The 27,842-nt window shown below is 55.2% G+C and overlaps 1 protein-coding gene across 4 annotated transcripts; it reads left to right on the top strand.

The window, feature by feature from the left end:
- The first annotated feature begins 277 nt into the window (after positions 1 to 277).
- On the top strand, positions 278 to 25,039 carry CORO6 (coronin 6). 4 transcript variants are annotated; one of them, XM_088138741.1, is made up of 12 exons: positions 278 to 615; positions 2,565 to 2,772; positions 8,093 to 8,215; positions 12,282 to 12,411; positions 13,481 to 13,662; positions 15,214 to 15,333; positions 15,924 to 16,043; positions 17,312 to 17,416; positions 17,961 to 18,106; positions 19,545 to 19,602; positions 20,545 to 20,775; positions 22,941 to 25,039. In XM_088138741.1, the coding sequence occupies exons 2-12, from the start codon at positions 2,575 to 2,577 to the stop codon at positions 23,061 to 23,063; spliced, it is 1,536 nt and encodes a 511-aa protein (XP_087994867.1). In that variant the 5' UTR covers positions 278 to 615; positions 2,565 to 2,574; the 3' UTR covers positions 23,064 to 25,039. The 4 variants fall into 4 exon arrangements, with proteins under 4 accessions (XP_087994867.1, XP_087994865.1, XP_087994866.1 ...); XM_088138739.1 differs by lacking the exon at positions 15,924 to 16,043 and having other exon boundaries at positions 281 to 615; XM_088138738.1 differs by lacking the exon at positions 15,214 to 15,333 and having other exon boundaries at positions 294 to 615.
- The last annotated feature ends 2,803 nt before the right edge of the window (positions 25,040 to 27,842 follow it).

The following is a 27,842-nucleotide window of genomic DNA, read 5'->3' as shown; positions in this document are numbered from 1 at the left end:
CGGACCCCGCAGCAGGGCTCAGCAGCGATGCCCGCCGGCCTTCCCTCGCCCGCCCCCTCTGGAGGGGGAAGAAGAGGGGCGCCCCTCGCGGCGGCCGCCCCTCCCTCTCCGGGGGGCGGCGGGGCCCGGGGGGCGAGAGCGCGGCAGCGGCCCTTGGCGCCGCAGTCGGGCCCCTGTGCCAGGCCGCGTGCCAGGCGCGAGCGGCAGGCAAGCGCGAGCAGCGGCGCCCTGGCGGAGCCGGCGGGCGGGCGGCCGCCGCCGCCGCCGCACCGGGCACGCGCTCCCCAGCCCGGCCGGCCGGCCCGGCCCCCGCCGCCCCCCCGGCCCGATCCAGCGCCGCCGCTGCCGCCGCCGCCGCCGCCGCCGCAGGAGGCTATATTAGGAAAGTGAGCTGGCGGCGGCTCTGCACCAGCGCCGCGCCTTCTATAGCCGCCCGCCGCAGCGCCGGGGCGGAGTTGCCGCGCCTCCTGCGCCGCGGGGCCCATTGAGAAGTTGCGCCCTCCGGCCGGCCAGGGGAGGCTCCCCGCGGAGAGGCAGCGGGCCCGGCCGAGGGGTCTTCGCCACCAGGAGGGGCTTCCCGGGCCGCGGCCGCGTCGCTGCGCCTTCCTCGACCAGGTGAACGGGGCAGGCGGGCGGGCGGGCAGGGGGCGCGTGGCGGGGTTGCGCGCGCTGGTGCGACCCCCGTTTGCCCTCGCTCTCCTGGGGAAGCCCCGCGGGGCTCCGCGGGGCGAAGGTCGGACGGCGAGCCCCAGATTCTCCCACCCGCTGAGCCTTCGCCGGACAGGAGAAGCGGGGCGGGGGAGAAACTCTCCAGGACTTCTTACACGTGCGAACTGGGGGGATCCCGGAACCCCCAGACCTTGAGGGGGCAACGGTGTGAACAAAACCAAATGTAGCGCCCCCCCTTCCCCTTCCCCTTCCCCGCCACCACCCGAAGGGTCATCTCTAAACCGACCAGCCTTGGAGGAACTTTGCGCAATCACGGTTTGGTTTTCAAAGGACTTCCTTGGAAAGGTTGGAGCAGACGGGAAAGGAAGTGGGGGGAGGACCCATCAACTGGCCCTCGCTTGGCCGCTGGGTGGAATCTCCCAGCGCAGTCTACCGTGGGTTGCCAGAGAAGGTGGGCATCGTCCCTTTTAAAGCAGCTTCCCCCAACCCGATGCCCCCCAGTTCTGTTGAACTGACTTTGGGTCTTGCTTTGAGCTTCTCAGATTTGGCACCCAGTGCTGGTCTCACTGGGTTTCTCAGGCAAACCTACTGAGCAACGTTGGGTAGAATCAGCCAGGTAGAGTCTTTAGGCGCAATTGTGCCCTGCTGGGATTGGGGAAGGCGAGGGCTCTGATTTATGGGTGAGAGCATTTGAGGCGGCCATGGGCATTCCTTTCCTCCTTAAAAAGTGGGGGGTTGTGCCGTGGCATCACAGGGCACGGTAAACCGTGGTTCCAAGTACCGAGAAGGTCAGACTAGATGACCTCCAAGGTCACCTTCTACTCCTACGTTCCCAGATTTCTGGATTGTCCTGGCTCAGCTTTCCATCTGCCACCCGCTAAAGAGCGCCGTCCTTGCAGTGGGGCTGGCAAAGTTGCCCCAGGCTGTGCACCAGGACTCCACCGCCTGTCAGAGGCAGAAGATTCATACGAGGAAATCCCCTTTGAAAAGAGCTTTTAATATCTGCGCTGGAGGGGGGTGGGTTTTCTAGCTTAGCAAGAATCAGGGATAATGCAGCAAGAGCCTGTGAGGAGGAACCCGGAAGGGCCAGTGCGAAGGCCCCAGTGTAGCCAGCCCAGGACGGCCACGAGGAATTTTTTTCCGGCAGGGCAGAGTTAACCTGCGGAACTCACTGCCACAAGACGTTGATGATTTCAGGGAGAGGGCGATGCCAGCTCCTATCCATGCCCCCTCGGTGCCAGTGCCAGTGCCTGGCTGGCGAAAACAAGTGGGAGGATGCGCTGGGCACCTGTCCTTTGATGGAGTTGCCAACGGGGCGTCTGCTAAGCCATTTTGATTGATTGGTTGCTAAAGTTTGCCCACACCCCTTCCAAGCCAGGATTTCCCTGTTTGGCCATGATGGGGCAGGATGCTGGATAAACCGCGTTTTGCTTTGTTTTTTTTTACTCCTCCTGCTGGGCTTCTTCAGTGGCAAGGCCTCAGCCCCAAGGGCCATACATGTGCCCAGAGTCGGCAGTTGGCTCCTCCCAAATCATGGCCGCGTTTGCATATCCATTGGCGGCTTTGATGGCAGGATTCCCAGTTCAAAGAACATGCCGAGGTTAATAATCTGGAACTCACTTGCTGGGGGCCAACAGAGGCAGGACCAAAAGAGACCAGCTTTAGAGGAAAACAGGGATGGTGGAGGAAGAAAACAGCATCCTTGAAGACTGGAAACTCTTCCAGTGTCAGCCGGGGAGGGAAGAGAAGGTGAATCAAGAGCAGATTTTCCTCACCTGACCTCTTGTGAAGCATCCCAAAAGTTGGAATTGAACTCCCTGGAGGCTGCTATGGGCCAGGGGCTTCTGCAGTTCCCCAGCTGACCTCGCTGTCTCTGTTTCCGCCCCCCCCCCCAGGTCCCACGCCATGAGTCGCCGGGTGGTTCGCCAAAGCAAGTTCCGGCATGTCTTCGGACAGCCGGTCAAGGCCGACCAGATGTATGAAGACATTCGAGTCTCCAAGGTGACCTGGGACAGCTCCTTTTGTGCTGTCAACCCCAAGTTCCTGGCCATCATTGTGGAGTCGGGAGGAGGCGGGGCCTTTATGGTCCTGCCCTTAGGCAAGGTAGGTGGGCTTGGGGGTGGGTGACCCCTGCTGTCCCCTCTGTGGCCAAGGGAGGGAGCCACGGGGAAGACCAGCATTAAGGCTCCCCTCCGGCTTTTTGCTTCCATGCTCAAAGCCCTTGGCACTTCATAGCTATTCACAACAACCCTGTGAGGTAGGGAATTCTCCTGGCCTGTAGGCAGTGCAGAAGTCAGCAGCTACAAGAGGCGAAGTCAGCATTCAGCCTTCCTTGGCTCTTCCTCAGTCAGGCTCTGTGGATTGCAGCGAGCCGGCCTGCTTAATTCGCACTCGGGGCTTTGTGGCTTCCTCACCGGGTACAGGGCCAAACGTGGGGAACAATCCCGTCAAACCACGCTAAAAACAAGCCGTGGCTCAGCCCAGCCCAGCCACTCACACGGTCAGCGTGTGACTGACCGGATCCAGGGGCTTTGCTGAGCCTCGGAGGAGAGGTCCGGACGAGCAAGACGGCTTCGGGGTCCCATTGTCTGGAGGGGCTTGGGGGTCTCGGAAGGGCCCGAAGGGTTCTGCTGGGCCCAGCCTTTGCGCTGTGCCCCCTGCTGGCCTCGGGCAGCGCTCGGCGGCTTTGCTTCTCTCTCGCGGCCTATTGACAACGTTCCCTCTTTGGGCTTCGGCTGGAAGAGGGTCTCTGGGCGGGGGGATGAGAGGCCGCGTTGCCCGTCTTTCCTTACGGACGCTGAACCCTCTGCTCAGGGCAGGAATCCGGGCGAAAGCCTCCGGTCCATGGCTCCCCAGCCTTTGCTTTCACGGAAGGGGAAGCCCGCCATGTCCCCAGTCTTCACTCTCCAGCTGCTCCTGGCACAGGACGTTCCTCCTAATTCTCCATCCCAACCGATCTCCCGGTAACGTCACTCCTTTAGCCCACGTCCTGCCCTCTGGGGCCAGGGAAGACGCGGCATCACCTGCTTCGGCATGACGCCTTCGGCTGTTTATCACATCCTGCCATCTCCTGCTCCATCACCTTTCTCAAGGCTAAACGTGCCCAGCTTGGTTCCTTCCATTTCTCCTCCTAGCCTTAGTTTCTTGTCCTCGAACATCCGGGATGTTCTTCTCCAAGCCTTTCTCTGAGTCCTTCTCCAAAGGGGGTCCTTGAGATGAGGTGCCGCCCAAGGAGCCCAAAACCGAGCGATTGTCTCCCCCCGTTTGGATCCGTGGTGGAAAATTTCACCCAAGAAGCACCGACAACTGGAGAGGATCCAACAATGGTTTTGTTTTTTCAAAAGTTAGCAGGTTACGCTGAGTGCACCGCCTCTTGCCCATGACAGACCAAAGAGAAGGGCTTCCAGCGAAAGTCGGTCCAAGTGGGTTTGAGTGTGGGTGCACGCCCGTCTAGGAGTGAGAAATTGCTTTGCGGCTGATAGGAGGAGACCATGAAATCCCTTGAAAGGAGAGATGCTGCAGCCTCTTCCTTTGAAATGCGGAGTTGTCCCTTTGATGCGATGCGCAAGGGTGCCAGATCTCTCGTGGCTATTTTAGCAAGCCGATCCCCTGCAGAAAAAGTAGGGCTAAGCGAGCGGATAATCGTGGAGCCTGTAACTGTGCTTCGCGAGGCATGAATTCTACAGAAATTCAAGCTCATTCAAAATATATTGGCTAGACTGCAAGCAATTCATGATGCATCACGAAGGTTACAGAGAGTCAGATAAAACGTACCACAATGGAAGTCGGCAGATATTTGCAAAGGGTCATTAACTTTTCTTCCACATCTCCCCCGTTTTTATTTGCTCTCGGAAAACTCCAAGTCCTTATGAAGGAGGAACCAGGCAATGCCACGAGAGCTTCCTCCAGCCGGGACACGTGGGATGAAGCCACATTTATGCAGGAGGAACAACAGATGAAGCTTCAGTGAACAGTCAGGATTGACAGAAGGGGAGCAATTGCGCCGCTGTTTTTCTTTCAAAGCAGGGCAAGCCAAGAGCGCTTTTCTCCAATACAGGGTTTTTCTTGACGCCGCCTGGACCTGCATTCGCTGCTGGCTCATGTTTGGTTTGCAATCAGCTCCTATTCCGAGAACTTTTTTGCAAACCTCCCTCAACCTTTACTTGGGCATTTGAGGTTGGCTTCCCAGGCAAAGCACTCTGAGGCAGTTATTTGTCTCTGTTAGAGTTTATTTATTTAAAACGTTCCTTTAAAACACAGTTTCGGTGTTTTCATCGGAAGATGGTTGATGTGACCTGGGTAAACTCAACCAGACTTTTTTGCAGGGAGGCGACAGGCAGTGACAGGGGGCCGTGTGCCATTTCAGCTCCTAACTGGGTTTGCTTCATTTCGTTTTGGGTGCTGCGTGAATCCGGCCTTTATCAGGGGCCGGCACCTTAATGCCTCCAGCAGCTCGGAATAACGATTCCCGCCGTCCCGGGCCGTCAGCCACGCGGGAAACGAGGCTCAGAACTCCTGGAGGACATCGTGCTCTTTCCTGGCCCCTGGTTTGTCAAACCACCCATTTCACATCATTTCTGCAGTGACGCCGTGATGTGCATGACATCCCTGGCTTCCCCCCAGATAGCCAGGGGAGGGCACCAAGTTGGGGAAGCGTGACGAACTGCTCCTGGCTCAAGCAAAAACGGAAGAGGGGCAGACCCGGTTGGACCTTTGCTGCCGACACGTCCTGCCTTTCAAGGACAACTTTTTGGGTTGCCTCAGTGAATGTCCGGGCAAACGGTGCTGCAAGCATGTGGTTGAACCCCAAAGAAAGGAAAAGAGCTGCGCACTTGAGGCCTGCCTTTGCTGCGGGGGCTTTCTTCCCCTTCCTCCCTTGCCAATGGCCGCCGTCGTCCTTCCTCTTCCCTCCTGATGCCGCTGCCCTCCAAAGCTGTGCTGCGCCCCCCCGCCCCCCCCCCGCAGCCTTCCTGCTCTGGACAGGCCACCGTTGCGAGATGGACTGCAGCAGTTGCACGGCTCTGCTCACAATAATAAGTGACTCACTTTGGGAACAATTAAAATGATGGGAGGAGGCTGGGTGGGGGGGCATTTTTTCCACTGCTCAAATTTCCATGTGGGAATGTTTACCCAGCGGCGTATGGACCTCCAGCGGGTGGGGCGGCAGAGAGGCGGCCCGCTCAAGGTCAGGGCACCCAGAGGAGAACTCCGGCACCCTCCTCCTGGGGAGCCGCAGCAACGGGCGTCTGCGGAGGCCACGGGTGGCCCTGGGGAAAGTTGGGGTGTGCGGTTGCCCGTCGGGGCGGGTGGCCCTTTGCCCCGAGCCGCATGTTGCTCCTTTGGCTCCAGCGCACCTTCCGGTAAACGTGTGCTGGGGACCTGAAGGGATGTGTCAGAAGCCCGGCCGGCGTTTGGCTCAGCCTTCCCTTTTCTTTGCCAATTCTCATTTTGATTATTCGGTGTTTTCTTCCTGTCCTATTCATTTTGATCTGATTTCATTTTAAAGAAAGCCAATCTGGGAAATTGTAAGAATGGTGCTGCGGAAGAGCTGGTCGCCAAAAAAGATCAGGCTTCTGGTGTTTCTCCATCCCACTTGTCCCCCAACGACCTTGCAGAGTAGGCCAGCCAGAGAGCCTCGTGTGTCTCTCTAAAGGAGGCCCAGCTGAGTGGGACCCGAATCGCCATCCTCCAGTCGGACCCCCGGGAGGCCAAAGAGGGATCAGAGCTGCTAAATTTCAGTCAGGGTGCCCTCAGATCAAGCCTGCAGCCCTCGATTTCTCAGACGCGGGGCAGACGCGGGCGGCCTGTCCTTGCCCTCTTCTCATGCCAGCCGGCAGCCCGGGAGCTTCTGGGTCCCCCCGGCCAGAACTAACCGGGCCCCGCCCAGGCCAGCTCCAGAGCCCGGCCGGGGCGCTCAAGGCCTCCTTGGGCCCACGCAGCTCCTGGCGCCTCTGTGCATGTGTCCTGGCCCTGGCCCTGGCCCTGGCAGCCACTGCCGCCCTGTCCTTCCAGGCTCCCGGATGTCCGTCCAGCCGTCTCCATCCAAGGACTAAAATGTTGGGAGCCCGTTTGCGTTTCGTTTCGTTTCATTCCTTTTCATTTTAATCAGAGACCGCGAGACTCCGGCCGTCTGTGCAGGGCGTAAATAGTGGCGCCCGCTGTTCTGGGTTCGCCTTATTGCCGCACTCCTTCTCCAGCGGCCCTTTAGGGCTCCTCTGAGCCACCTCCTTCTCTCCTGATCCGTAGCCCCCCTGCTTTCGCTCGCCTTTCCCCATGATCCATCCATCCATCCATCCATCCATCCATCCATCCATCCATCCATCCATCCATCCATCCCTCCCTCCTCCTCCTCCCCTTCTCTTTCTTCTCTACCTCCTCTTCCTCCTTTTCTTTTTCTCCTCCTCCTCCTCTTCTCCAGCACTCCTTCTCCTCCTCCTCCTCCTCTATCAACTTCTCCTTCTTCACCATTCCTCTTCCTCCTCTCCCTTCTGTACCACTCCTCTTCCTCGTCCTTCTCTACCACTCTTCCTTCTCCTCCTCCTCCTCCTCCTCTTCTTCTTCTCCTCCTCTCCTACCTTTTCTTCTCTTCCTCCTCCTCCTCCTCTTCTCCACCACTCCTTCTTCTCCTTCTCCTCCTTCTCCTTCTCCTCCTCCTTCTCTACAACTCCTCTACCACTCTGCCTTCTCCTTCTGTACCAGTCCTGCTCCTGCTCCTGCTCCTCTACCACTCCTTCTCCTTCTTCTCCTCCTACTCTTTGGCCTAGAGATGAGCAGCGATGAAAGCCTTTATGAGGCTTGGGGAGGGCAGCCACTCAGCAAAAGAGGAATAAAATGAAAAGCAGCAGAAGGGGAAACAGGCCTGAAGGAAGCGATCTGAGAGAGACCCCCAGGCTGAAGGCTCCGCACTGAAAACAGCTCGCCATCAAAATGGAGCCGAACCCCCAGTGCCCAAGAGCGGGGCCAGGACGGCCTCGTCCTGCCATGCGCACCCGCAAGGGTGAGCTCGGGAATTGCCGTTTGCCCTGTCCTAAGGCTGAGCAAAGAGCGTGATGCGGCGGCCAAAAAAGGCCCCAGCGATTTCGGGCCGCGTTACCAGAGCTGTAACGTTCAGGTCGTGAGAAATAACAGCGCTGTTTTCTTTGTCTGGGTGAAGCGGCATCCAAATCATATAACGCGCCTTGTCTGGGCCACGGTGTCCGGCGGTCCTACGGCTTCTAAGAGGCCCCCGCGGTCTCCCTGCGGGACGCGGTCGTCAGGGCCCTGCGGGAGCCACCGAGCCCGCCCAGAGACGTCTCCCCGGCCGAGACACGGCCCAGCCTGCGCCCGCGTTCAGAGCAGAGCCTCTCCGAGACCCTGGCTTGCTGGGGGGTTGCGTGGGGGGCCCCTGCCTGGCAACCACCCAGCTCTCCGTGTCTGTTTGCAGACGGGCCGCGTGGACAAGAACGTTCCCCTGGTGACGGGGCACACGGCCCCGGTGCTGGACATCGACTGGTGCCCCCACAACGACAATGTCATTGCCAGCGCCTCCGAGGATACAACCGTCATGGTAAGTCCCGTGCCAGGGACGTCGGCCGCCCTTCGGAGGTTTCTCGTGTTTCGCCTCTTTCGTTAGTAGGAAATGGAGTAGAGCTGGAGGGGCTGAGGACAGTTTGTCTGGTTCAGGCACACTGATCGCATCGTGGCCGCCATCTTGACTTTTCTGACACACCCTGCTGCAGTTGCTGCCTAATTTAGAAAGCACTCCTGCGAGGCCCTGGGTGCTGGGCGGGGAGGTTTTTGGAAGCCAGTGTAAGAAAAAGGGTTTAACGGAACGGGCCGGGGAATGGCTGGCTTTTCTTATGGGGCCAGTTGTGGGGCTGGCTCAAATCGTTTTCACATAGGGTTAGGATTAGTGCAGGAACGGGGTGGAATTTCCTCAGTTTTTATCTGGCATCCTTTTACGTGGTCCCAATTCAGAGGCTTCCCAGGCGTAAGATCTCTTTGGAAAGCACTTTCTCATCCACGTTTTGAGGTGGGGCATTTTTTCCCCTTTCCCCTTCCTTTTCCTTTTTTTTATAGTAGTTTCCACCCCGCCTTTCCCAGGCTGGTGCCTTCGAGATGCATCGGACTGAAAGAACATCAGTCTCTACCCATCGGCGGGTCTGTTTTTACGGATTCAGATTTCTTTAGATTTTTTTTATCCCACTTGTATTATTTTTATAAATAACTCAAGGCAGAGAACGTGCCTCCTCCTATTAAGATTGTGATTATCAGGTGTATAACCTGCCATCCCTTCATTTTAGCCTCAGGACCACAAGGTTGCTCGGGCTGCAGGAAAGCGACTGGCCCGGAGTCGCCGGTGACCTTCGGTGGCTGAAGGGGGCTGACCTCCCCATTCGCACCCAGCACCCTCTGCCCTGCGCCGCGCTCTTCCTCTGCTCTCTGCTGGGCACAGAGAGTTTCACCTGCAGAAATGTTCAGGAGAAAACCACAGGCAGCTTTCCCTTTTCCCCAGGGGCTCCCAAAGTTGCTGAGCCAGCCGCCCTCTCCCACCTGAACAAGGGCCCAGGGACTTTTTCCAAGCTCCCGAGGAGCGTGGCGCCGGAGCGTCGCTGCAGAAGAGTAAACCGAGCTAGTCGGCGCTCCATTTCAGGGGCAGCAAAACGCAAGGCGCAGGGCTTCCGGCTGCCCGGCCTAGCTTCGGGTCTGCGGCCCCTTTGCCCGCTCGCTCGGGAGAGAGGGAGAGGACGTCCCTTTCGATCGCTGGCAGAGGCTGGCCCGGGGCGTCGGACCACAGCCCTGTGCTGGAAGCTGGCACCCCTTCCCTGGGGATGAGGCAGCACTTTGAGCTAAGAATAGCGCCAGGGACTCAGCACCTAAGAATAGACCGTGCGGTGCTGGAGGGGAGGAAGGAGGCCGAGGGGAGGAGGGAGGGACAGCTCTCCCCGCCAACCTTTTCCCCTGCCCCCCCCCCGGCAGCTTTTGCCAAGAGCCGACGCCGTGGGCGTGATGGGAAAGAAACGGTCCTCGCTCACGAGAGCAATTGCTGCGTATTCAAAAAGCCCCCAGCGCCTCTCTGATCTAGTTGTGCCAGGGCACAGCTGTTGCCAGGTGCATTTAGAAGCCTCTGGCACGCGAGGCTGAACTTCCCCTAAGGACACCTCTCTCTCGGGGGTCTTCGGCCCGCGGCCCTCGTCTCTGAGCCTTCCCTATTGCAAAACGCAACTTCTCCTGTTCTGACCAAGGCACGAGTTCTGCCCCAGGGTGGAACAAGCAAATGCCCAAGGATTGCAAAGTCAGTTTCGAGCCGCAGAGCATTCGGACGGTCAACCGCGGATGCGTTTCTGTGTGACGCTCCGAACGCTGCACGCCAGAAAGAGCCAGCGTGGTCCAGGGGTGAAGTGCTGGTCTAGAAACCAGGAGACTCTGAATTCTAGTCCTTCCTTAGGTGCGGAAGCCGGCTGGGAACTTGGGGACAATCGCTGTCTCTTAGCCCGGCCCACCTCGCAGGGCTGTTGTTGCGAGAAAATTGGAGCATTAGGTATGTACACTGCCTTGAGCTGCACCGAATTAAAAGTAAGATAAAAATCTAATAAATAGAATAGTAATAAATAAAAAGAACAGAGTGATCCACTTAGGAGGAATTCCCTTTTATAACTTTATTCCCTCCCCCCCTTTTTTAAACTTTTGGGTGAAATACAACAACCAAAATATAATAAAGAGAAGTAAAAGCTAATAAATTCAGGGCACCAGGCTGGGGAAGCTGGAGGGCTGGCCCAACCCTCTGAAGTGTGAGTTCAGGTCTCCATCTGGGTCTCGGATCAGCTGTTCTGCAGCCAGTTCTACCTCACAAGGTCCGGAGGATAAACACAGACAAGGAGACCCCGGTGCGTGATCTTGAGCCCCTCAGGGAATGGGGAGGACCAAGATCAGGCATTAAAAAAGAGGAAGACGTGGTTTCTTGTGGGGGCAGAAGAGCACAGGAGCCACGGGAGGGCTCTGGGCCGTTTCGCAACTCCAGATACAGGTGCGGAAAAAAGGGACAGACCGAGGCATCCGCTGATATTTCTGTTTTTATTTGTATGTGATGCTGATGGCAGCGCCGTGCCCACCCTGGATGATCTCAGAAGCTAAGCAGGATCAGGCTTGGTTACTGCTTGGATGGGGGACCTCCAGGAGATCCCAGGGGAGATGGGGAGGTGAAAGGCAAAGTCAGGCCACATCCATAATGTTGCAAGGACACTCCATGGAGGGGTCCCCAGAGCGGGGGGCTCATCTTGACGCTTAATGTTTGGGAAAGAAACTGGGGTGCATCCACGCTTTCTAGGGGTGGGCAGTCAAAGCCCTCGGGTTGCAATGCTGTGGGAAGGGGGAGAAATGCGTGGTAGAAATGCCTTCAGGGAGGAGGCCATTGTGAGCGCCCAAAACACTGGAGGCTGTGGGTGAGGACAGCAAAAACGGCTTTCTTTGGCTCTGGGACCCCCTGCCTCCAGAAACCTAGCTAATAATCTCACTGGTTGCCTCCAAGAAGGCAGTTGCCCTGGCCTATTTAAAGATGTTGAAGTTATCTGCTGCCTTTGGATTATTTTTGCCTGTTGAAAAAATAATTGGTTGTGGAGTCCTTGGTGCTCCCTGAGCTTGGCGGTTTGCTTGCAGACGTTTCATGACCCGACTAGGGAACATCATCAGTGCTGGTGAGTCTGGGGTCTGCTCCCTGTTTATATACAGCGGATTGCCCTGCCAGCGTTGGGGCGGGGTGTGGTTTTCTCCTTGGCAGTGCCTTGATCAGGGTAATGTTTGCCTGCTTGATTGTTTGTCTCCTTGGTGGTTCCTTCATTAGAATACAGGTAGTCCTCGCTTAGCAACTGCCTCGTTTAGCAACCATTCGCAGTTACGACAATGATGAAAAAGTAATTTTATGAACAGTGCTTGCATTGACCACCTTTGCAGGTCTGTAAAGCAAAGGAAAGCTGAAGTAAGATCATAAGTACAATCGTGGTTTCACTTAGCGACCACTTCACTTAACAACCAAGTTGTGGGTCCCAGTTGTGGTTGCTAAACAAGGACTACCTGCATTGTAGAAAGACTAGTATATAAACAGCGAGCAAACCCCAGACTCACCAACACTGATGATGTTACCTGTCCAGGTAACGAAACGTCTGCAAGCAAAGCGCCAAGCTCAGGGAGCGCCAAGGACGGCACAGTTCAGCCCTGAGCTGCAGAGATTCTCTTCTAAACGGTTTCAATTTTGCATGGCTGGCAAGGGGTGTCTGCAGGGTGTGGTCCAAAAGGCCAAGATGGTGGCTGCAACAGTGCCACTGGAGCTCTGCCCATCACAGAGCTTCGATCGCACGTTGCAGGGTCCACCTTCACCCTTTTGCCCATGCCCTGCGGACACCCTTGCCAGGGGCCCAACCACAGAGTTTCTAGGCTTCTCCCGGAGGGGCATCTGCAGGGGAGGCAGGTGACATCGCGTGCCTCGTGATGTCATCGTGCGCATGACGCCAGGGTTGTAATTGGGACGGTGACGCGCACGTGGCCTCGTTGGGATCCCTCCGGAGGCCTGTGTGCCTGTGCCAAGAAATGCAAGATGTCCTTGTTTGACAGGAACGGTGGCCGTTTTGTCCCCGCAGGTCTGGCAGATCCCAGACTTCCTGCCCCTGCGCAACCTGACAGAGCCTGTGGTCACCCTGGAAGGGCATTCCAAGCGGGTGGGCATCCTGACCTGGCACCCCACGGCACGCAACATCTTACTCAGCGCAGGTAAGGCCCTCTGCACCAGCCCCGATGGCCCCGTGTCCTTCGCCAGCATTTTTCTGGCATCCGAGGCTCCGTCCCTCCCTCTGCCTGGTGGGCTGGTCGGTTCTGGGATTTCTCGAGGCAGTGCAAAAATCTGGGCCGACGGCTCAGCCGGACTCGGGGCGAGCCACAGAACCCTCTCTTTGAAATTGCAAAGTGCCAAGTGGTGCCCAATGGCTAGTAGAGGGAATCGGGCGCAAGGGATGAACCCGTAGCACCAGAAGGGCCTGGACCCCTGGCCGGTCCTCCTCGTCTCTCAGAGCAGAGTGAGGAAGACCTCCAGGCTCCTGGGGGTGTTGGGGAAAAGGGGCCCCACCAGGTCCCCCTGGGACGGAGTTCCACAGGTTAGGTGCTCTTCTCGCCCAGCAGAGTCAGCTGTCTGACTTATAAAGGCGGCGGTGGCCTTTGCATTGTAGGACGGGTTCTCCCCTGGCCACCGTGCCTTCGTTTTCTGATGCCCAGTAGAGTCCTTTGTTCTGCCCCCCCAGAGATACACAAGTTGGGGGAGAAGATGGGGCCCTTTGCAGCCTTGGGAACTCCCTGCCGAGGGAAGCAGAGCTAAGCCTCGGCCTGATTCCGCCTTGCTGCTCCATCAGGGCTGAATCTGGAGTTTTCTGCTCCTTCTCCCTCCTCCCGGGTGGCTGACCAGTTCTCCTGCTCTCGTTCTCGGGGAAGTCGGACGGTGCCTTTTTTTTTCCCTTATAATTTGGGGGGTGGCCAAAGGCGACCAGCTGGGCACCACCGAAGGCCAGCCTTTTCAGCCAGTCCCTCCCCCCCCCAGTGGCTTTGCAATTTTGGAAGATGCTGCAGGGTTGCGGTCCCTTGGTAAAACAACCCTGACACCCCACCCATTTCAGGGGGGCCACAATGGGGGCCTTTGTTGTGCAGGCTGGGGAACACAGCCCCCCCCCTGCTGGAGTAAAGAGGCGAAATAGATGGGGAGGGAGAGGGAGAAAGACACTGAGCAGCAGGGAGGTGGCTTCCAGCCTCGTGGGCTGTCCGTGGCCTGTCCTGAGCCCCCTCTCCGGCCCAGGGGGCGACAACGTGATTATCCTCTGGAACGTGGGCACCGGGGAGGCCCTGCTCACGCTGGACGACCTGCACACGGACCTCATCTACAACGTGTGCTGGAACCGCAATGGGAGCCAGTTTGTCACCACCTGCAAAGACAAGCATCTGCGCATCGTTGACCCCCGGAAGCGCCTGGTCGTGGCTGTGAGTAATGTCAGCTGGGGGGGCTTCCTTTCCTGCCCCCAGCGTGGGGGGGCAGATGCTCCTCTGTCTCCCCTCCTTGGGCAACCTCCAGGTGGTTCACACCGGTGCTCTCAACCTCTTTCACTTTAAGATGGGTGGACTTCAACTCCCAGAATTCCCCAGCCAGCCATGCTGGCTGGGGAATTCTGGGAGTTGAAGTCCACCCATCTTAAAGCAGGCTGGCTGGGGAATTCTGGGACTTGAAGCCCACCTATCTTAAAGTTGCCAAGGTTGAGAAACACTGGTCTAGACTATCCAACCCAGGGGTGGGGTCAAAGAAGTCAAGATGGGAGCCCCAACCATGTCACTGAAGCCCTGCGTGGTTGCCACACGTGTAAAAAGGAGCGTGGCTTTGGTCACCCGGTCATGGCTGCCATCTTGACTTTTTTAACTCCTCCCCGTGGACGCTCCAGACCGACTCCCTGGTTTCCCAAATAACATTTCCAAATACAGTAGCTGCGTCGGCTGGGGATTATGGGAATTGAGGTCCATTCCATGTCGCCAACTCCTCCTTTGTGAATTAGCCTCATCCTCCCAGGCGGTTTTGCCTTTTGAAGATCGAGGTCTGTGCTGGCGGCGGGATCCGGTGTCCAGTCCAGAGATCGGGGGTCAGAAGAGTCAACTCAGCAGCCAGAACTACGCAGTGGAAGCCGCCCCCCACGCAGTCAAAGCCCCCCATAAAAAGGGGGGGTTCCACTGCATAGTTGGGCTGCCGTCTTGACATTTTGACTCCCAACACCACTGCTAGACGTGTTAAATTCACGTTTTTAAAAAAGGAACAAAAAGGACTTGATGATGGTGATGGGGAGGGCAGGGTCAGCATCTCCCCCCATTCAGCTCGGAAATAATCTACAGTGGTACCTCTACTTACGAACTTAATCCGTTCCGTGACTCTGATCACAAGTCGAGTTGGTCGCAAGTCGAAGTAAATTTTCCCATAAGGTTCAATGTAATTACCATTAATCTGTTCCGGCATCCGCGGACCACGCATCAGGGGCGGAAAAACGGCCGCTGACCACGCGGCAGGGCGGAAAAATGGCCGCAGACCACGTGGAACGGGCAGAAAATGGCCGTGGATCCGGTTCATAAGTCGGGGCGAGTTCGTAAATAGAGGTAAATTTTTGGGGCTGGAGCTGATCGTATCTCGAAAATTTCGTAAGTAGGGGCGTTCGTAAGTAGAGGTACCACTGTACTTTACAGGAATAAAATGATGTTGTGCTCGGGCCGAGCCAAGCACAGCCTGAGCTCGGTTTGACCCTCCTGTCCAGCCTGTTCCAATCTGGCGTCCTTTGGGTGCGTTGGATTACAATTCCCATGTTCCCATCCGCACAGCTGCTCCGGTTGCCTCTGGCGGACAGCAGCTTCCATTCCACTCGCGGGCGGGTGCTCAGGCCTGCTCCCCAGGGGCCCCGGGGTCGCTTCCTTTGGGGTGCGCGGGGTGACTGACCTGTACTAACGGTGGCCTTGCGAGTGCCGTGTCTGCTTGTCCTAACATGCTAACGTTGCCGCCAGGAGACGTTCAGGCCCCACGAAGGGGCGCGTCCCGTCCGGGCCATCTTTTTGGCCGATGGCAGAGTCTTCACCACCGGCTTTAGCAAGATGAGCGAGCGGCAGCTGGCCCTCTGGGACTTGGTACGGCTGGGGTCCGGCGGGGGAACCGACGCCCGGGGTCTCTGCGGTGGGGCGGGGAGGGGAGGGCGCATGGGGCGCGTGAGGGTGTCTTGACCTTTGAATCCACAGGAGAAGAGGAGCAGGAAGGACGGCAAAAGCCAACCGGGGCAGGGAGGGCTATAGAGGCGCCCGCCCCTGTTTTCTAGGTGGGGAGGCCAGAAATGGCCAGAGTATCTCGCCCTTTAACTGAGAGCCCGTCAGACCGGCTGAAATAAAACATCACTTCTCTTCGGAAAATGGATTTTGACTAGTCACCCGGTGCCCGTCAGAACTCACCCCAGGCGACTAGGGTACTAGTTTGAGATCATTCCAGGGCTGGGCCAGTCTGAACCTCGGCTGACTGATGCCCACTTCCCACGTGAGACAAGATTTTGGTCCGGATTAGCTCCTCCGGGGCTGCTCCTCCAATTCTCCCCATTTTGGGCACAGAGTGGGAAAGGTTAGGGCATCTGGCCGCCCCCCCTGCTCTCGCTCTTACCCTTCCTCGCCCCTCTCGCCCGCCTGTTCCCTGTCCTGGCAAGACCCGTAACGCTTTCTTTCCCGTCCGTCAGGAGAGGTTTGCGGCCCACGAAGGGATGCGGCCCATGAGAGCCATCTTTACCCGCGAGGGACAGATCTTCACCACGGGGTTCACCCGCATGAGTCAGCGGGAGCTGGGACTGTGGGATCCGGTAGTCGGGCTGCATGGAGTGGACCCCCGGCCCCCTCTGGGAACTTGGCCATTGCCGGTCCTGGGCGCCTCCCAGGACTGTGGGGCCCCATTTGGGCAAGGGGGACATCACAACCAGATGCCCACGGGCAGGAGCGTGCAAGGGCATTCACAGATGCACCAAGTCCAGAACACACACACACACACATCCCTGTGAAAGCCAGTGCTGCAAAGAGCCTGAAGTTGACCCTCTCGTTTACACACACACACACACACACACACACACACACACACCAGTTTTCACGCACTCCCCACAATGCAGACAAGTACAGCCATGTTCGCATAATGGTTCTTTATGGAAAATGAGTTTCTTTTATTTGTTAGAATTATATCCTCCTTTTCTTCCAAGAGCTCGGGGTGGTATAGTTACCACACATTTCCCCACAACAACATCCATTACACTGGATGTAGTTTTTCAGAGGACCCCTAGGAGCAGGTAGGAGGCCATGCTGAGACTCCGATTGCCCAGCAGATGGCAACGCCTAGCCAGCCTTGGCGCAGGAGGGTCCTTGGCTGGGGGACCACCACGAGATCCCAGGGCCCAAAGGGGGGACTGGGAAGTCGAAGTAACATCCCCATGGCAGGACTGGCTGGTTAAGTCACCAGGAGTTGGGCTTCGCTCCGAGGGGACGTGACTTCCAGGCCTGGCTGCTCAGTCCTGCCCCGGTCAATGCCTAGTTCCCAGAGCCTGATTGTTGTGGATTTGCAGGGGGGAGAACGGGGACAGTGCATGGGGGAGTGCTGTGTTCCTGGGCAGGGGGCGTCTGCAAAAGAGGACGGAGGCATTCTAAAATAGCTGGTGGGGCTAGGAACGGACTAGTCTGTGCCGCCCACGGGGCGGTGGGGTTCAGGTGAGGGGGGCTCAGAATGCATGAGAAGAGGCAGGAGATCAGTGAGAGGTCAGACTAGATGTCCTCTGGGGAACCCCCCGTTCCACTGGTCAGAACAGCCCAAAGATGTGGCCCTTCAGGAGCCATTGGGTTACAGCTCGCGTCCCCGGGATCAGTGCCCATGCTGGCTGAGGCTCACGGGAGTGGACCCAGCAACCTCCAGTGGCCCCCAGGGTGGCCGCAGAAGCTCCCTGGCACCTCCGGGTGAGAGAGCTCCCCCGGCGTTGCTGGCTCTCGCTTCTTCTGGGGGGCTGCGGGGAGGTGGGCCTGGGTGGTCCTCTGGCTGCATGCACGCGGGGTGTGGGCCTCGGGGTCCTGACTCCTTCCCTGGGCTTTGCAGAAGAACTTTGAGGAGCCCATCGCCCTCCAGGAGATGGACACCAGCAACGGGGTTCTCCTGCCCTTTTACGACCCTGATTCCAGCATAGTCTACCTGTGTGGAAAGGTAGGTGAGCGGGGAGGAAGGCAACCAGAGCCGGCTTGGTCGCGTGGTGAAGGGCTCAGGCTAGAAAGCAGGCTCTCGGCCCCTTAGGACCGGTCCCAGGAGGGGGCAAAGGGGATTCCAGGGACAGAGGACAGGAGAAAGGGGGAATGTTGAGTCTGGGAAGGGACGGAGGGGACGCGGGGAGAGCCCAGCAGCCCCACATTTCTATAAATCTGTGGTTCCAACCGAGCACGCGCAGCCCCAGTCACACCCTTCCCCCCAACCCACTTTACAGGTTGGTTGTGCGAATAAAAGTGGGGCAGGTGCGATTTATCCTCACCAGCTCCCTGGAGGATACACAAAAGGGGGGAACCTCAGCCAGAGCCGTCGGTGCAGGGGAGAAACGGGCAGGTCACTTTCCGTTGGTGGCTACAGGGCTTTGCAAAATGTCCTTGCTGGTTAAAAGAAAAAAATGCTGGAACCTCCCCCCCCCGCCCCAATCCGCGTGCAGAAACTTGGGAGGTGAGCAAAGCTGGCCTTGAGACTCGTTCGCGCTTCCGTGCAGGGCGACAGCAGCATCCGCTATTTCGAGATTACGGACGAGGCTCCGTACGTGCATTACCTGAGCACCTACAGCAGCAAGGAGCCCCAGCGCGGGATGGGCTTCATGCCCAAACGAGGGCTGGAGGTCAGCAAGTGCGAAATCGCCAGGTGAGGCTCAGGCTTCAGGACATCCAAAATCCGGGGCGGGGGCTGCTACCAGGGCAGAGATTTTGTGACATTTTACAGTAACACGTTCTACTGATTACAGGTGGTCCTTGCCTCATGACCACAATAGGAACTGGAAAATTGGTGGTTAAGCAGGTCGGTTGTTGAGCGAATCAGACCCATTTTATGACCGTTTTTGTGGTGGTCATTAAACAAATCATGTGCTTCCCCATTGATTTTGCGTGCCAGAAGCTGGCTGGGAAGGTTGCAAATGCCGATCACATGGCCCCAGGGTGCTGCAACCATCATAAATACATGCTGGTTGCCAAGCACCTGAATATTGATCACGTGACTGCAGGGACACTGTGACGGTTGTAAGTGTGAGGACCAGTTGTAAGTCACTTTTTTCAGCCCCATCATAATTTTAAACCGTCACTAAACAAATGGTTGTTAAGCGAGGACTACCTGTATATCACAGTAGTGTCTGGATTAGTAAACCGGTTATTTTATACTATTGATAAGTATAAAATATATATTTTTTTCTCTCTTTTCTTTTTTAGTTTGTATTTTTAGTTTGTTTGGAGTTGTCTCTTTTCTCATTTTTCTTTCTCATGTCTCTCAATGTTTCTTTCTAATTTAAAAAAAAACGTTAAGTTTAAAGATGGTTTTGTTAATCACGTATGTTAAGAATGTTAAATAAAAAATGATTTTAATAAAAGGTGGGGGGGGCGTATGATGCTTTACAAGGAATGGCTTAGGGTGGGGTTTGTAGGAGGAAGGCTGTGGCAAAGAATCAGGCGTCGGGGAGCATCTTGTCCCACGGCTAAATTCTATGCAAAGCAGGATAAATTCTGATGAAATAAATACATTCTACTGATGTAGGATTTAAATTATAGTTGGTCATTATTTTGTTATTATATTTTGTTCTTTGGAACAAGGGTGCCAGATGGTTTTGCAGAAGCAGGAGGGATCTGCTGGCCCCTTTTCCGGCCAATACATTTTATTAAACGGTGTACAGCTAGAATCAGTGCTTCTCAACCGTGGGGACTTTAAGATGGGTGGACTCCAACTCCCAGAATTCCCCAGCCAGCCATGCTGGCTGGGGAATTCTGGGAGTTGCAGTCCACCCATCTTAAAGTCCCCACGGTTGAGAAGCACTGGGCTAGATTGGTGGAAAGAAGACAAAAAACAGGCTGGGGGTGGGTGGGAGGAACGACTTGGCAGGGGCTTTCTGAGTGTGGGGGCCAAAACATACTCTTTGATTCTCTTTCCCCTCCTGCTAGTAACCAACCGAAACGAAGCGCTTGGAAAGCAGGGAGAGTGTTGGGGGCAAGAGACGGGGTTTGGCGGAGGGGAGGCAGGGCAGTCGTTCGGGCGACGAGTGTGCAAGGCACGGGCCACGCCAGACCCATCACCTTCTTCTCTCCCCCCCACCGCATAGGTTTTACAAGTTGCATGAGCGGAAGTGTGAGCCCATTGTGATGACGGTTCCCCGTAAGGTGAGTCTTCATCACGTTAATCAAATGGGGAATGGCTGGCTGGGGAATTCTGGGAGTTGAAGTCCACACGTTTTAAAGATGCCGAGGTTGACCAGCACTGGTACAACGTTCAAATGCTCATCGAACGTGAAGGTGTATCTTTGCAGAGCAACCACACCGTTTTGTTAATTTTGACACTTACAGAGAATCAAAAGAGGTGTCAAAATGCAGAGGATTGGTCCTTGTATTATATTGTGTATTTGCTAGGGGGTTGATTTGGGCGCTCTACAAACAGTTTACGAGGAAAAGGGGGTCAGACAAAATCCAGGAGTGTTATCCAGGATGGCAGCCCTGACTGCATGATTGAAGCCCCCCCTTTTTTTTTTTGCATGAGTGAAATTGCACCCATAAATTCAGGATAAAACATGTTGGGGTCCCACCCAACAGCCGTTGCATTCAGGGGGCTCTTCTAAGTAGATACAGTTCTTCCCCACCTCCCCTTCCGTCTTACCCCTGCTTTTAAACGGGGGGATTGCAAATCATCCTGATTTTTAAACCATCCAAATAGGAATCAGTGCTTTTTTTAGTAGTAGCTTGGAAAGGTGCGTGCAGATAAACCTTCCTTTCACCCCAGCCGTGTTTTGGAGATGGACATGCGTTGCACGTGCCAAATAACAGGCGTGTTCAAAGGGTGTGTTTTTTGGAGATGCGAGGTTCAGATGCTGCTGTAAGGTAGTCTTGGTCCCAAGGTTGTCTCTCCCACCTCCCCTGAACATTCATCCATCCACCCACCCACCCACCCACCCATCCATCCATCCATCCGTTTTACAAAGCTGCCCATCTCCCAGTCAGAACCAGAGCGAACCACCCACTTTGGGGCTGGGGAAAGGCAGCGAAGGATTTCTGAGACTGTGGTCCGGCCCTTGCTCACCTCTTATCCCCCCCCCCCGCTATTCTCGGCAGTCGGACCTCTTCCAGGACGACTTGTACCCAGACACCCCCGGCCCCGAGCCGGCCCTGGAGGCGGAAGAGTGGCTGTCAGGGAAAGACGCGGAGCCCATCCTGGTTTCCCTGCGTGATGGCTACGTCCCTGTCAAGAACCGGGAGCTCAAAGTCAGTAAGAAGAACATCCTAGACAGCAAGCCCCCGCCCGGCTCCCGGCGGAGCCTGTCCAGCTGCGACTCCAATTTTTCTGTGAGTTTGCGACCGTTCCCGGGGCCCGTGTGTGTGTGTGTGTGTGTGAAATTATGTACCTTGTCTGTGGGAATGCATTAGGGTTCCTGTAATTGTCATGCCATGTCGTAGAAATTACAGAAGAACCAATAATGTTCTTCAAGGCGCTTGAATGCGGTTCAGTTTCCTCTAAAGCACTGCAGGGACTGCTAAGGCACTGATTACTGGACTACAGTTCTCAGGAGGCACAGTCAGTAACGAAGGATGCTAGGAGACTATTCATGCTCTGTAGAGGGAAATCTAAATGAAAAGCTTAATGTTTGCATAGAGTTACAGGATAAGCCCTTTAAAAACCCTGGGCTGCTGTTTTCTGCACAAGATTCTGGCCCTCTTGAGTTGAGTCTTACTTTGGGTGACTTCACGGGCCCATCTCTACTGCATTCTGGACAATATGGTGATTTCCCTTTTTTAAAAAATCCTAATGTATTGCTTTGAAAGCTTGAATTCCAAAAAGTGCGGCTTTCATATTAGTTAATATAACTAATTAAAATTAGTTTTAACTTTAGTGTGCTTGATGAAGACGGGGCTTTAGAAAATGGCAGCCTCAGATCAGGATTCTGATTATTATGCCAACTAAGTCATCTTCCGTAGCTTTTGTCCAGGTTGACATACAGTAAGTCAGTGTTGTCCAAACTTGGCCACTTTAAGATGAGTGGACTTCAACTCCCAGAATTCCCCAGCCAGCCATGCTGGCTGGGGAATTCTGGGAGCTGAAGTCCACTCATCTTAAAGTGGCCAAGTTTGGACAACACTGCGGTAAATCTTCCATTCGGATTCTTTTAAGTTATTGGGAATTTTGGGGGGTCCAAATAAGTTGTTTCTAGTATAGCTCCATCCCCGTAGAGGTGATACTAGACCTTCCTTCCACAAATGGCTAGTCCCTGGGTACGCTGGATTCCAGTTCCCATCACTCCCAGCCAGTATTGTTCCAAATACCCATGTCGGCTGGGGAGGCTGGGAGCCGTGCCCCAGCCCAACTAGAAGAGTCTCAGAGAGTGAAAGTGCAACTCTGCCCTGACCCATATAGGATTATGGTGATTATGATCTGTGATGATGCATATAATTATGATTTTATTCAGTTTTTACACCACCCAGCTTCCAGGATCAGATGCGAGGTGACAAGTCCAGGGAGGGAAAGAGTTGGAAGGAAGTGGAGTGATAATATGGTGCAAATCTTGTTATCGCAGATTTAAAGGAGAAATCTAGTATCCCATCGATGTCCCATCCAAGAGTACCTATAGGGGGTCAAGAAAGTCAAGATGGCAGCTATGACTATGCAGTCAAATGGATTGATTTAAGGGTGTGCCATCAGGTCATTGCCGACTGTAGCAACCACGAAGATAGATTTTCTTCAGGATGAACGGTTGCTAACCTGGTCTTTCAAGTTTGCAATCAAAACACTGACTCTTTTTTAATGTGTACCTGTGAGGGCTTAATGGCATGGTTGCAGCTGACATCTTGACTTTTTTGACCCTGCCACTCCGCCAGACACCCATTCTGTGTACTTCTTGGCAACCCTTAAGCTGGAGAAGTTGTGCCCCCCCCCCGACCGACTGGACGATCGCCTGGTCTAGAAACTTAAGCTTGTTAACATTGTGAAAAATCAGGAGGAATCTGGTTGCCCCTTTTCCGACGCACCAGTTTTATTCAAAGGCAGAAGCTTTTGCAAAAGCTTCTGCCTTTGAATAAAACTGGTGCGTCGGAAAAGGGGCAACCGGATTCCTTTTCCCCCATAGACAAACATAGCTCTTCCCCTACAATGTCCTTAACATCGCCAGGAGCGTTCAGGAACTCAAGGTGTGTAATGGTCCATGGGAATGACCTTGGGAGACGGGAGAAGAGATGCTGCCTGGGGAACAGTCAGATAAGAGGGAGCTGAGCCCGCAGCTGCATAACGGGTGGAGAAAAAGGCTCGGAAAGGAACCTCTGCAGTTTCTTGGGCTGTAAAAAGGACAGCGGGAGATTTGTAGTTTCAGCCTTGCAAGATTCCGTCAGTGTAGCCTTACGGTAAAGTAGAAATAGCTTATCCAGTTGTGTTTCCTGCCTGACAAGGTGGGACTTGAAGGGAAAGAAGGGCAGCCCCTTCTCCGTCCTTTAACGCACCTCCGTCTCTCGCCCGCCCCCAGACCTCCACCCTTGAGGACCTCTTGCAAGAAATCCGCTCCCTGCGCCAGACCATCCAAGATCACGAGAAGCGCATCACTGACCTGGAAAACACGCTCTGCGAACTCGCGGATGTGACAGACTAGCATCCTCCTTCCGCACCCAGGACACTGGCCCCGGAGACAGAGCGTCTCCTCCGTCCCCCTCGTCTTCTGCTTCTTCTTCTGCCGCTCAGCGGGCGTTTGTAGAGGCTGTTCCCCGCTGCAGGAAATGGCCCTGCTCTCTGCTCAGCCCTCCGCCCCGCCCTGCCCCACCCCGCCCCGCCCCGCCCTGCCTCCGGGCCGCCTGGGCTTTGGGGGTGCAAGTGGGGTTCAGAGACACGGCCCTCCCTGGACTCTGCTGGGTGGAGGTGGGGCAGCCAGTCTCCCGGGGGCTGCGCTGTGATGCCGACCCTTCTCTCGGCCTCCGGGGATGGGGCAGGTGGGGGGGTCGTGAGCCACACGCGTGGTGTGAGTTTTGCAGTGCAACAGAGGAAGAGCCAGACACTTAGATTTGCAGTGTCAGAGATCAGTCTGGGTCTGTGGAGAGGGAGGGAGAAGGGGGGGCCAGACCCTGCGGGCAGGGGATTGGTTTTACTGGGGGGGCCAAGAGGTTCTCCAGCCCCTGCCCGGGAAGGGGGGCACTGTGGCCCTGGAACGCTGGCCTGAGCTCTGACCATTAGCTTCCTTGGCCTCCTCTCCGGGGGGGGGGGGTCTGCAGACATTGCTTTCTGCAATAAATTGAGGGGTGGGTCGCCTGCGGCCTGTGGAGAGGAGCGCTTTGGAGTTTTCCATCTCCACCACTGGACGTTGTGCTGATGGCACACGCCCAGATGTGCAACGGAGGGTGGAGGAGCAAGGGTGCCGGGTTACAGCAGCACGCCCCCACCCCCCACCCCTGCTTGTAGTGCCAGGTGGCAACCTCTCTGGTTGCGGGGGGAGAGAGAAAGTAGGGCCATTGCTCATTTGCAAACGCTGATAAAAATATACGTGGCTCATTTCCAGTTGCTGACCAGACTCTCCGACTCTCCGTTGTCTTCTTTTGCGGGATAAAATGGGCACGCAATGAAGCGTGCGAGGAAAGTGATCCAGCTGGGGCCCAGCTGGATGCCCTTGAGGGGAGCCTCGGAGGACGGCCACGTTCTCCCTCCGTGCACAGCCACTGCCCCAGAGGCTCGGGAGGGAACCCCAGCTATCCCGCCTGGCCGGGGCTCACGGAACTGAGGGACGGAAACAAGCCATCCGCTGCTCTGTCGGCCCTGCATCTTGGCAGGCGGTGCCGGGGCGCTGGCACGGGCACCAGGGGTTGGATTCAACCTGGCCGTTCAAACTCTCTGGGCCGTTCCTGCAACCTGCCGCTGCTGCTCGATGCGGGACCCACGTGTGTGAGATGATCAGTGTTTGGTTAGAAATGTCCATTTAATTCTCGAGCTTGAACCAAGTACCAGGGGGTCACGCTGGCAAACCAGGATGAAGCCGTTTTTAAACGTTTGCCGCTTGTGGTAGGAGAATGAGAATTGGCTGTTGGGTTGGTAGGAAGAGATGGCGAAGAATCAGGAGGAGTCTGGTAGCATCTCTTCCGACTAATACATTTTTTAAAAAGGCAGACGCTTTTTTGAGCTGCGGCCCATTTTTGCAAAACCATTAGGAACTGTTGAACTGTTCCTAAAGGGAGAATAAGGTGAGCAAAATAATAGCAAATTATCATTTACATGCTGGCTGGGGAATTCTGGGAGTTGAAGTCCACACCGCCTAAAGTTGCCAGGGTTGGGAAACACTGGCCTAGACCCTGCCCCAGGTCAGATGAAACGCATGAACGCTCACAAAAGCGTCTGCCTTTGAAAAAAAATTGTCGATCAGAAAAGATGCTTCCAGACTCCTGGTTTTTGCAAAACCATCAGGACTTTTGGCTTGTTCCAAAAGGACAATCAGGTGAACAACGTACAATAACAAAATATAATTTAAATCCTACACCCGTCTGTCTGGTCTGCATCTGAGAGAGGAAGCTGCAGCTCACGAAAGCGGATGCCTCTGAATAAAATACTTTAATCGGAAGCGGGGCTACCCGATTCCTTTTGAGTGTCTGTTGGACTCGATCTCTTGTCTAAAGAAAGCAGAGAGAGAGAACGTTGTGTTGCCAGATGGCTTGCAAACTGCAATCCGACCTGATTTTTTTAAGGTTTGGGAATGCCACCTTCCCTGGTGTTACCATCCTTTAATAGGGCGACAAGATCAGGCCTGCAGCACCCCAGATGGGCCAAGGAGGCAGTAGAGATACCCCAAACCCAGCTCCGTCCTGCCACCTTGTGGCTGTTGCCATCTCTACAACCCAGATCTGATTGCTGTGCCTTTCAATGGCCCTGTAGCCTGGCTGTCCAGTGTCTAGGATGCTCAGAAATGGGACTTTGTACCTAAGACTTGTCTGTTCCAGAGTCCCCTTTCCAAGTCGCTCCTGATGCTGCCCGTCTGGGGTCCAAATGCCCTGGAGAACTGGAAACCTCCGTTCCAGAGCCGAGTCTAATGGGAACGAAGAAGGCAGCCCGGGCTTGCATCTGCTAATCCAGAGCGCCAGCTTAGCAAATCCGGGCTCCCCTCTTCAGGACTGGTGGTCTCTGGCATCATTCGGAAGGTGAACCAGCCCCAGGAGACGAAGCCTCGAGCCTGCGGAGGCCTCCAGGACGGGCTGAAGCGCCACCCTTGCAGATGTTGACGACCTCGGGCCAAATTCCGCTCGTGCGCAAACCATTCGAGACACGTTTACAAAGGCAGCTGTTGCCGACAAAGCGTTTGCGTCCGTTTGGGATTAGGGTGTTGTGTGAACACATGGGGACACTCAATGATTCAGAGCGCCCTGGGCACCCAGAAGCGTGGGTTAATGCAATAACCAGCTCAAGGGTATCGTGGGAACACAGGATCGGAATGGACAGGTCATTTAGCCTAACCCTCCCCCCCCCCCACATTGCAAGTCACAGTCGATCACTGAATCCTTCAGCGAGGTTGTCCAACTGAATGAGTTCAGGGGGGCCCACTGCCCCCCCATTTCTCTGACTCCCGACCGCTGGGTAAAAGCAGTTTTCTACTCCTTCCTTCAAGTCTCCACCGTGCCCGTTGAGCTTCTCCAGGAAAAATGCACCCAGCGGCTTCCGCCCTGCCTCACTGGCATGCCAGAGGGGAAACGGACCCTGTTAACACCCATTGTGGGTCTCCAGATTCTCAAGTGCTGGTGGTTTGTATCATGCCCGAGTTTAAAACAAGTCTGGGGCCTTTGGGGTCCAACGTCCTGTGGGAGCCCAACTGTTGTTGAACCAAACCATCAAGGGTGCAGACAGGGTGTCCGGGGGAGACCCCCCCCAAATCAAGATGGTCACAATTGCCCTGTTCCCTTTTTTACAAACATTGCATGTGACACACATAAAAGACAGCGGGGCTTTGCTCGCACAAGCGTGGCCTCTATCGTAACCATTCTGGACTCTCTCAGGACCCCGCTGGGGCTCCTCTGCATGCTGTGCAAATACGGAAATTGTTTTCTTATCAAGGTTTTACATACTGTGTAAACCCGGCCATGAACTGCTTGAAAATATGCATTTGTTTAACCTTGGAGAGGGGGGGTTGAAAATATGCTAACCACGGCAGATGATGGGGTTTCAAAATCAGCAACTGTCCCATAAGCATTAGCATGAATTAAAATTGTGTAGTTTTTATTCCAATAGCTAGTTTTTTAATGATCGGAAGATGAGTTAGCCAGTGTTAAGCAACTGGTCTGTTTACTAGTTAATATCGCTCTTGATTGCAGGGCACCGAGAAAAGAATTCTAAGATAGTAAAATGTAAAACCATGAGCTTAACGTAACAGGAAAATCTGAACAATAACACGGCTCTTACGGTTTGATTTTTTAAATTGTGCCGAAGTCCCCAAACACACGTTTAGAAATGGATAAAAAGGCTATTCTTTGCTTTTAGGTGAAACAAACTGGGAAAACCAACACTATGAGGAAATAATTAGAATTACACTTTTTAAACAGTGGGGGCTGCTTGAAAAAAATGTGTTCACCTTTATCAGTCCCCGCAAAAGTGGACACAATGAGTTAGGAGTTGGGGGGCTCCTTCCAATGGTAAACTGAACAAGGTCCTAATTGTGCCCCGTGCCCCCCACCCGTTTGTGCCAGGGCCCATTCCCAAGGAAGCGTTGGCATACAAAACGCCCGTCCTGCTGGTGAAACATTGTAAGGCTACCAGTTTGCCTGCAAAACATCTGGATGCCCCCTCAGGTGGCAGCAAAAATTTCGAATTAGGCGTGTGTCTCTCCTGCCATCCAGGGACCACCTGGTTCTGCCACTTGGCCTGAGGTGGGGAGGGAATACCTCAAGCATGGGGATGGCTAGCCCCATAGAGGCCTTCTGTCTTCAGCCCCTGATTTTTCATTTTCTTGGACTCTCCTTCCCCTCTTTTAGAAATGTTTTTAAACGGATGTTTTATGTATTTATATCTATTTATGTTTTTAATGTTCGGTGTGAGTCGCCCAGAGTTCCCCCATTGGGGGGAGATGGGTGGGTGAGTAAATAAATAAATAAATAAATGTTTGCAACCCAGAGCAGGTAGCGGTAAATAAGCCCTTCTCCCAGGGAAAAGACTGAGCTTCCAGGCCCCATGACTCTGCGTGGCAGAGTTAAACGGGAACGCTGGCAACGTCCTTCGGTTGGCTCGGTTCACCTTCCCCAGCACCGCCCTGAGCGCCGCAGCTGGTGGGGTTTCAAGAGTCGGGGCGTTTCCACCTCTGCCAGAAGACACCAAAAATGGAAGCTGCCGCGTCCCATTTGCAAACTTGGCCACTGACCCGCAGCTCCAAATTTAAGGAGAAGGGCCCTCCCCTCCTGCAGGCCCGGCCTGC

Source organism: Python bivittatus, unplaced genomic scaffold (genome assembly GCF_059951505.1).
Source record: "Python bivittatus isolate LINGU-HERP-01145 unplaced genomic scaffold, Pbiv_v1 ctg000240_np1212, whole genome shotgun sequence".
NCBI classification, from domain to species: Eukaryota; Metazoa; Chordata; class Lepidosauria; order Squamata; family Pythonidae; genus Python; species Python bivittatus.
The sequence above is the reverse complement of the archived record's forward strand: the minus strand, read 5'-3'. Positions and strand labels throughout refer to the sequence as shown.

Bases quoted from the DNA above. Each gene is read 5' to 3' on its own strand.
- CORO6 (XM_088138741.1), top strand. From the start codon at position 2,575: ATGAGTCGCCGGGTGGTTCGCCAAAGCAAGTTCCGGCATGTCTTCGGA. The intron at 15,334-15,923 runs GTACGGCTGGGG...CCCGTCCGTCAG, and splicing joins AGCTGGCCCTCTGGGACTTG to GAGAGGTTTGCGGCCCACGA. The intron at 16,044-17,311 runs GTAGTCGGGCTG...TGGGCTTTGCAG, and splicing joins AGCTGGGACTGTGGGATCCG to AAGAACTTTGAGGAGCCCAT.